Below are 8,986 nucleotides of genomic sequence, written 5' to 3'. Positions count from 1 at the left end.
ACAACGTCAACAACAAAAGACCTCTGTCTCACATGTGCTCACTTGCCCTTCCACCATGTTCCACAGAGATCCTTGCCAGATGTGGGTGTTAGGCTCTTGAGCTTCCCACCTCTATTATTTTTAATGACCCAGTCTGTGGTATTTTGTTATAGCAGCAGAAGATTAAGATACTTTATTTCTAGCTTTTCTATTTTTTTGATAATATGTAGAGAAAGAATAAAAATAAAAACAAGACACTATTGTGTCACATCAAGAAGTAACTTTATCCAAAGGGAATTCATATAGAAGATACATTTAATTCATATTCAATTCATATATTAGTAAGTTATATACACACTATCACATAGGACATCCATATAAATGCAAAATAGTCTCTCCCAATTTCTACCAAACTTCTGGCTACTTTCTATGACATTTCCATGATAAAGTACAGACTAGATGAGACTGATTGAAGATGGCTTTCTGGGAAATTTACAAAATGAAAAAGACAAAAGATTGAAAAAAAATACAGCATAAACAGCAATGGGGCCCTGAATTAACTTTGGAAAGGCTGCCTAAAGCACTACCCAGAGTGAACAGTTGTAAATCCCTGATCAGACTTTAAATTTTTAATGTTCTTACAATTTCCATTCTAATCACAAGGTGAGGTGACTAGGCTAGTGGGTATACTACTTTCTTGCTAAGTGCATGAGAAATAGTATGTATTCCCAGGAACTGTCACTTTAATATACATTTGTAATATACCTGATTACATGAGATGTGAAAGTCCATTTGGTTATTTTTTTTTTCTTTAAATACATTTAAAGAATGGAGGGTATCTGAATGAATGGTGGCACAACAGGGAAAATGACTATTTTAATATAAAACAATATCCAAACAGCATGTGAATATTCAAATGGTAAGAATTTTATGCCATGATAATTCAGAAACTGTAAATACTTTTATTTCAAACTGAAGAAAGGTACCAATTACCTTTATTTGCTGAAATCATAGCCCTTATGAATAACATATCTACACTTAAACTGATCAAGAATCAATAAAGAAAAATATTTTCTAAAGGGAACAATTCTGGTGGAACCAGAATAAAAAAATTATGAAGACCAAATCAACCTGACAGTGGTGACTTCCACTTGTTCCATGAAAATAATGGCTGCTTGTGACCAGAGGTTTCCAAGTGGCCTGTGCAGGTAACTCCAGGGCTGCTGAGGATGTGGTTAAGGAAGGAGCATGAGGAGCAGGCCCAGGGTACTGAGAGAGGCTCCTCTCCTACCTGTTCACCCACACATTGAAAAACTGTATAAGTCAATATTTAAAAGACTTCCTATATAAAAAAAGAAAAATCTAAAAACCATAGAAACATATTTATGCTGTTTCCAAGCACACAAGCATATTTATGCTGTTTCCTAACTGAAATTAGGACCTCTGAGACAACAAAGGCTTCAAAACAAGAAAGAATGATCAGTTCTTTCTCCTCTATTGACAATGCTGAAATCACTTGTTGACTATTGAACTGTCCCACGGAGTGGAGGCCTACTAGATAGGTACCTTCAAGTTATCAGCATATACCCGGGGCCCAGATAGCCAAGGGAAGAGCGGTGACTGCTCATCTGGCTAAGCAACCATGACAACAAGTAGCTCCCTTCAGAGACAGACCTTGGCAGTGAGCCATTTCTGAGAAGCCAAAGCTGTTCGCAGCTGACAGCTCACCTCCTTTAGATGTTGAAGAGAATAAGGGCCGTGAGCTGTGGTGCGGGTTTTCAATGACACTGAGAGAAAGGTCTACATGTTGCTGTGTACATCCACTTAATGGTAAACACACAATTATAAATGATAAATTATTAATTGGCCAACATAGAGCTATGCACAATGCTTGGCACGTAAGTCCTCCATCAAATGTTACTGAATTTGTTTCTGAAAATGTAATGCTTACCTAGTAATATGTTCTGAAGGGCAATCACTAGGAAACTAAATTATTCTTTAAAACAAAAAAACAAAAAAAAAAGTGCATTAAATCCACTCTATCCTAATGTAGTAGTGGAAAGGGATTTTTTTTCTTTTTTTTTTAAAGTTATATCTGCTATTATACTTAATGGAATATATTTTGGATTTAGGAAATAATACATTATTAAAATGTGATTTCAATAATAGATAACTGCTATCATGACTTTAAAAATCAAATAAAAATGCTACTTAACAAAAGGAGAAAATGCCTAAATAAATCTGTATAAATCAATGTATGTGACCTTAGCAAGGAAAGTAAAAAATTTCATTTTCTTTTTTTCTTTAATAAGTAAAATCTTTCATCAGAAGCAAATGGAATTCTGAATTTTTACCTTATATGTTTGGTCCTCATACCTTTTCTGGACAAAGCAATACTAACCTATTTAGCAAATCTCAGATTAAAATAACCTAACAATGTAGATATGGGACAACCTGTAACTATGCATCTACGGAGTCCTGAGCATCATATTCAATCAATGAAAAGAAAGGCCAAATCTGAGCACATTTACAGTATTCCACAATGAAAAAAATCTAGAAAGGCAAACAAAAATGGCTTACTCATACGAGGTTCTTCTTGTTGATTGTATATTTTAAAAACTGAGTATGTACTTTTCCTTTTCATGAAGTACTATGAGAGTACATGCTGTTTTGAAAATTGTGCAGTGTCTAAACTGTAGCACAAATCTGGTGCACTGTAAAGATAGTTTTTGCCCAGTGGAAAAAGACTGAATAGAGATCCACAGAAACAAATTCAATATTGTCTAATTTAAGAAGCTTTCTCAATCAATAGTTATAGGCATTGACCTGGAAAACATTTACTGTGAACAAAGTACAGCCACCTGAAAAATCACATCATCCCAACAATTTTTCACTCTTTCTACTGACAAACATTTATAAATGGCAATTTTATTATATAAAAGTAAAAAACAAAAAATCAGCTTTCCCCACTCTAGGTTCTAACCCAAATAGGCCTAACTGCAATTACTGTAAATCACTAAGCAATCACTGAATTGATTGGGCAAACATGGACTTGGCACTGTCTCCCTCAAAAAGTATAAAAACTACTCTTTAAACAGATATAATTCAAATAGAACTAGGTTTACGTCATGAATGCTGGGGTAAAAGTACATAAAGTAGCAGATACATGATTGTGTGTAAGAAATGGCATTGTTCCTTTCAGCATAAGAATTCTGCTTAAGTGGTTGCAGCTCCTTTTATTTCACGACTGGATTCTTGGGAGGAAGGAGTTTGTATGTGTTGAAGTAGCCCACCACCTGCTGGGGAACCTCCGCCAAAACACACTGGGCAAGTGCTTCTTTTGGAGCCTTGAGAAAAATAAAACCAAAGTAACTATTAGTAATCAAAGATTTACTGTTGTTTTTTTGTTTGTTTGTTTTTTGTTTTGTTTTATTTTTTTTTTTTGGTGGGGGGGAGTACTGAATATTGAACCCAGAAACACTTTACCACTGAGCTACACATCCTAACCCCTTTCCCTTTTATTTTTTAATTTTGAGACAGAGTCTTGCTAAATTGCTGAGGCTCTTACCTCAACCTCCTAAATTGCTGGTATTACAGGTGTGTGCACCACCACGCCCAGCTTTACTAGTTTTTTGATAAAAGACAAGAGACATTTTATCAGCCAGTATAAAGCTGGAATTCCCAGTTCCTAGGCTTGAATTTTTTCTTAGGAACAGTCCACAAAATACGGCATAAGCTAACTAACCAATGTTACTTATAATTGCTGTTATTATCCCTACTAATACATGTTCAGGCCTTTTTTGGTACCAGCCTTTTAAAATTTGATGATTTTTTTGTTGTTGTTTGCTTTTCTTTAACTTTTAACTTGGTATTAAATTATTTTACTTCCTATGAATCTATTATTATTATGAAATAATAATAATAGATTCATAGGAAGCTACAAAAATAAAAAGTGGTCCCATGTATGCTTTACCCAGTTTTGTCCAAAGATAACATTTATCTGACTATAGGTCTAAACCAGGAAACTGATATTGGTACAATTCACAGAACTTATTCAGATTTCACTGGTTTTAGATGCTCTCCTGTACACCATAAAAATTCTTAACAGGACCACTTTTCTCCTCTCCCATTATTAGTAGAAATATAAAATGGTATAGCCACTCTGGAAAAGTTTAACAATTGCTTTAAAATTCAATATTCAACTACCATAGGACCCAGCAACTGTATACCCAGGTTTTATCCCAGAGGAATAAAAACTTATAATCAAAACAAATGCATGAATATTTATAGTAGCTTTATATGTAATAGACAAAAACTGAAAACAACCCAGATACCCTTCAATGGGTGAATGGTTAAACAAACTGTGGTACATCAGCATCCTAGAATTCTACTCAGCAATAAAAAGAATATATGTAAATAAACTTTCAAAATAGCTTTCAGTGTGATTACTGAGTCTGATAGCCTTCTATGAAGGTTATTTGAGAAGAGTAATATTCACAATCTATTTATGTTCATACTTTATGTGATTTCTATAATTTCACATATCAGATTAAATTTCACACATCATTAGAAATCAGATTTTTATATACTCTTTTCAAAATGACAACCAATAATACCCAGGACTATCTTTTAAAAATCACTTTATAATATTACTAGGGCTTATAGATCATTTATAAAATATGGCAGTATATTTAGTTGTTATGAGAACAACTAATAAGGCTTTATTACAACTGATACAATGGGGAAAAATGGAAAGTGTTTAAGCACAGGTGGAGAAGATCCTTTAACACAAACAATGTTTGTGTTAAAGGATCGGAAAGGTAGCAGAATACAACAGTCACTAGTATGGCACTATGTAAAAACGTGGATGTGTAACCAATGTGAATCTGCAATCTGTACACGGGATAAAAATGGGAGTTCATAACACACTTGAATCAAATGTATGACATATGATATGTCAAGAGCTTTGTAATGTTTTGAACAACCAATAATAAAAAAATAAAGATAATTAAACAATAGAAAAATAAATAAATAGATAATATAACTACATTGAGGGTCGGGGGCGGGGGGATACATGCAATAATGCAACAACCTGAGTGACAGGAAAATTATTTTACGTGGAAAAAGACCAGTCCCAAAATGTTACATTCTGTACAATTCCATTTATGTAACATTCTTCAAATGAAAAAATTACATAAATGAAGAACAAATGAGAAACTTCAATAGGTTAATGAGGGGTCAGAGGTAGAAGGGAAGTGGATGTGGCTATAAAAGGACAACATGTAGGATCTTTGTAGTGATGCATCTTGATTATATCAACATTAGCATCCTGCCTGTGATTCTGTATTATAGTGCCATATGATGTTACCAATGGAGCAAACTGGGTAAATCAGTCCTCTAAAAGATTTTCATCAAACCAACTTCCAATCTGGTAAGTTCAACATATACTTGGATAGAATTTTTTTCTGTTGTCACAAAGGTAAAGACAAAATAAACCTTACACTATTCATAATAATACCATTTTAATAATCTATCATATAAACTACAAGGAGAACATAAAATACAACCATGCCATATCCAATAAGAGCTCTCATATGAAAAGGCATTTATACATTCTTGAATACTGCACCAGTAGTCAAGCGCTTGACTGGAGACAGTATCTGTGTTCAAATACCTTAGGGTTTTAACAGAGAGGAAAGGTACTCACATTCTGGAACTGTCTGAAAGGCACAAACTGGACAATATCTCTGATGGCCATCTCACCAGATGGGGAGCGAAGAGGTCCCCCATCACCATCCAGAAACTCCATGGCACTGAAGTCAGCTCCTCCGACTCCAACGATGATGATGGACATAGGCAGCTTGGCAGCATTAACTATAGCTTGCCTGGTTTCATCAAGGTCTGTGATGACACCATCAGTAATAATCAAGAGCACAAAATATTGCTGCCAAAAAAAAAAAAAAGGGAAGTATATCCACTGATAAGGTCAAGGTCCCAAACAATAAAAGCAAGGATTAATGACATTTCTAGCCTGAAGAGTCATTTGGTCTTTCTCTTGCTCATTTTCCTCTCCCGTCTCTACCCAGAATACCATCTGCACAAAATTTTTTTTCTAGGATTCTCTGATGACAAGGAAATTGACTTTTATAAAAACTGTAGGTTCATGAAAAGTGCGACACACTACAAAATTGGGTTGGAAAAATAAACAGATGCTAGGCATCTAAATGTCCAAAGATTAACCTTCCACTATGCTTAGGAATAAACATCTTTATTTAACTGAAACATTAACTACATCCAAGTATGGATCAAGGAAGCAAGTAGAGACTCCATTCTCAAAAGATGAAATACATATGGAAGTAATAGAATTATTTACCCAACTAAAATACACCTTTTAAAAATGGACATAGTTTAAAGCAGTAAATCTTTCTTTCAATTTTGTCATTTCTGATTAAAACTTTTCAGAGACTAGCAAAATGGTCCTTAAAGGTATGACTCCATCTTTTGGACCATTTTAGTCTGGAATGGAATAAGATTTCTAGTAGTAGTTAACAGGTACAGTTTCCTGTGACCCAGCACTACACACATTATATGAATTTTCTTATTCAACCTTTTGAGCAACTGTTTGAGGCAACTACCCACACCTCACTTCTGAGAATAATGAAGCTAAGAGAGATTGGGATCCCAGGTACAATCAGCAATGGTTAGCTAATTCAAACCTCTGTAGGACTGTAAGAAATTTGTGGGGTTAGAAATATAGTTCAGTTGGTAGAGTGCTTGCCTTGCACGCACAAGGCCCTGGGTTCAATCTTAGCACCACAAAAAAGAAAAAAAGAAATTTGCAACAGCAATTGATGTCAATCTCCCCAAGCCTTAATTTGTGAAGCCCACCTCAAAGAGGTATACAATAACTTTTTTTTTTTTTGGGGGGGGGGGGTAGAAACTCAAAAATGCACTCAAAAGACAGAGGGGGAAAAAAAACAAACTTGTGAATGCATCATTTTGTTGTTGCCTTTTAATTATTGCTAATTTAACAACAGATATTTCTCACAAACCAACAATGACTATATCATTACCTCTTCCTCTTGACTTTGTATTATGACAGGCCAAATAAGTAGAAATACTGTTAACAGGAACAACTACCGATCCACTGTTTTCCCATTTCCTGAACACAAAAACACTTACAGAAGCTGTCTTCTGTTGTGTGGCTGCAGCTGCAAACCTAGCCACATGATTTATGATTGGAGAAAAATTAGTTGGTCCATAGAGTTTTATCTGAGGAAGACAGGTCCGATAAGCCTCTATGATGCCTTGGATTCCTAGACCCCAAAAGATGAGTATTAAAAATCTTTAAGCAGAAAGTATTGATTTATAACACTAATATAATCATATATCAACATATGTTACTTCAAGAAGCCAAATATTCCATTCAGGTGCTCCTTTAAGCACCCCCCCACACACACACACATGGAATTGGGGATTAAAATTAATAACACTTTACCACTGAGCTACATCCCCAATCCTGTTTGTTTGTCTGTTTGTTTATTTTGCGACAAAGCTAAGTTGCTGAGGCTGGCCTCAAATTCCCAATCCTCCCGCGTCGACGTCCCAAGTCACTGGAATTACAGACATGAACCAGCATGCCTGGCTTCCTCTAAACTATATGACAAAACTCCATGGCTATGCTCTATTGCAAAAACCTACAAACTAAGCTCTCCCTCACTAGAAGTCACGTATTCTCATTTCAGCCAAATTATTCATTAGTGTACAGGACTATTACATTTGTGCTTAATTTTGAGGTGACCTCGAATGGGACTCTGATGGAAAGAGAACCATGAAAAAAGTGTTACATCATACAACTGATGATAAGCACAAGAAAAAATACTGATAAGATGAAAAAATATTTGTGTATAAGGCCAAAGGTTCTATAAAAATATCTTATGGTTATAAGCTAATATTAATTCTAGTTAATTAAATGATACAAAGGTTTATTCAACAACTTAAAGATTAGACACAGTAATAATAGGCTATATTAGTTACAAATATTTACCTCCAGGTTATCTATTAGATTTTGCGGTAGAAACAGTAATGAATTTGCTTATAAGACACTGCCCTGGACCTAGAGTGTTATTATAATAGAAAGACGGACAACATTTGACTAGCTTTACCAACGCATGACAATGGACATGACAACCACATCTAAGCATGCTTTAAGAACTACTGGATGATTTCTCTAGCTCTGTTGCTCTTTCCCTCTTCCGCAGGAGCAGTATAACCCAGCAAAGGGCTATTCCTTCAGCTGAGCCCCAGAATAAGCCACAGGAGGAGGGATGCCACTAAGTTTTAAAGATCTCTTATTACAACAGCACAACCCGATGAAAGCTGAATGGCATTCCTGGCTAAAATCACTTCTGGTGAAACTTTTTTCTTGTGTATGCACTTGTGGAAGGTGTCCTCAATGACACATGGCAAAAGGGTACTAGACATTATAAAGAATTCTCCACAATCCTTGCTAAAATCCTTGGAAATTTCACACATACACACACACACACACACACACACACACACACACACACAATTTTAATGTAAACCAAAGTAGGCCTCTTTTTTAAAAAGTTTTTTTATTTATTGATGGATCTTTATTTAATTAATTTATTTATATGTGGTGCTGAGAATCAAACCCAGTACCTCACACATACTAGGCAAGTGCTCTACCACTGAGCTACAACCTCAGCCCCAAAGTAGGTCTCTTGCTTTAAAAAGAGCCAACAGATCATAGACCAACAAGGGAGAGAACTGTATGCTTGGTCTAAAAGCTTCATATGATCAAGTCTCTCCTCTTAAAATTTAAGAGTTATAAACTTAACTCTTGGCCATGTTGAATTTTGAAACATGTAGTCTTATGAACAACCTTTGAGAATATAACTAATTCAGATATGGAGTTGATTTCACATGTATAAGATAATGTTGTAACTAGGTGTCAATCCAGTAGCAATAAAAATAATAAAAT

At 35.0% G+C, this 8,986-nt stretch overlaps 1 protein-coding gene across 1 annotated transcript in view; it reads right to left on the bottom strand.

Annotated features, from left to right (window-relative positions):
- Nucleotides 1-239: 239 nt before the first annotated feature.
- Nucleotides 240-8,986, bottom strand: part of Cpne3 (copine 3) — a 53,378-nt gene continuing 44,631 nt past the window's right edge. Inside the window, exons 14-16 of the mRNA XM_076835580.1 lie at nt 7,162-7,295; nt 5,687-5,923; nt 240-3,326 (exon numbers count right to left, since the gene is read on the bottom strand). Coding sequence (XP_076691695.1) covers nt 3,216-3,326; nt 5,687-5,923; nt 7,162-7,295 — 482 coding nt within the window. The 3' untranslated portion in view covers nt 240-3,215. The remainder of the gene's footprint in view (nt 3,327-5,686; nt 5,924-7,161; nt 7,296-8,986) is intronic.

Source organism: Callospermophilus lateralis, chromosome 16, assembly GCF_048772815.1.
Source record: "Callospermophilus lateralis isolate mCalLat2 chromosome 16, mCalLat2.hap1, whole genome shotgun sequence".
In the NCBI taxonomy this organism is placed as follows: domain Eukaryota; kingdom Metazoa; phylum Chordata; class Mammalia; order Rodentia; family Sciuridae; genus Callospermophilus; species Callospermophilus lateralis.
The sequence above is the reverse complement of the archived record's forward strand: the minus strand, read 5'-3'. Positions and strand labels throughout refer to the sequence as shown.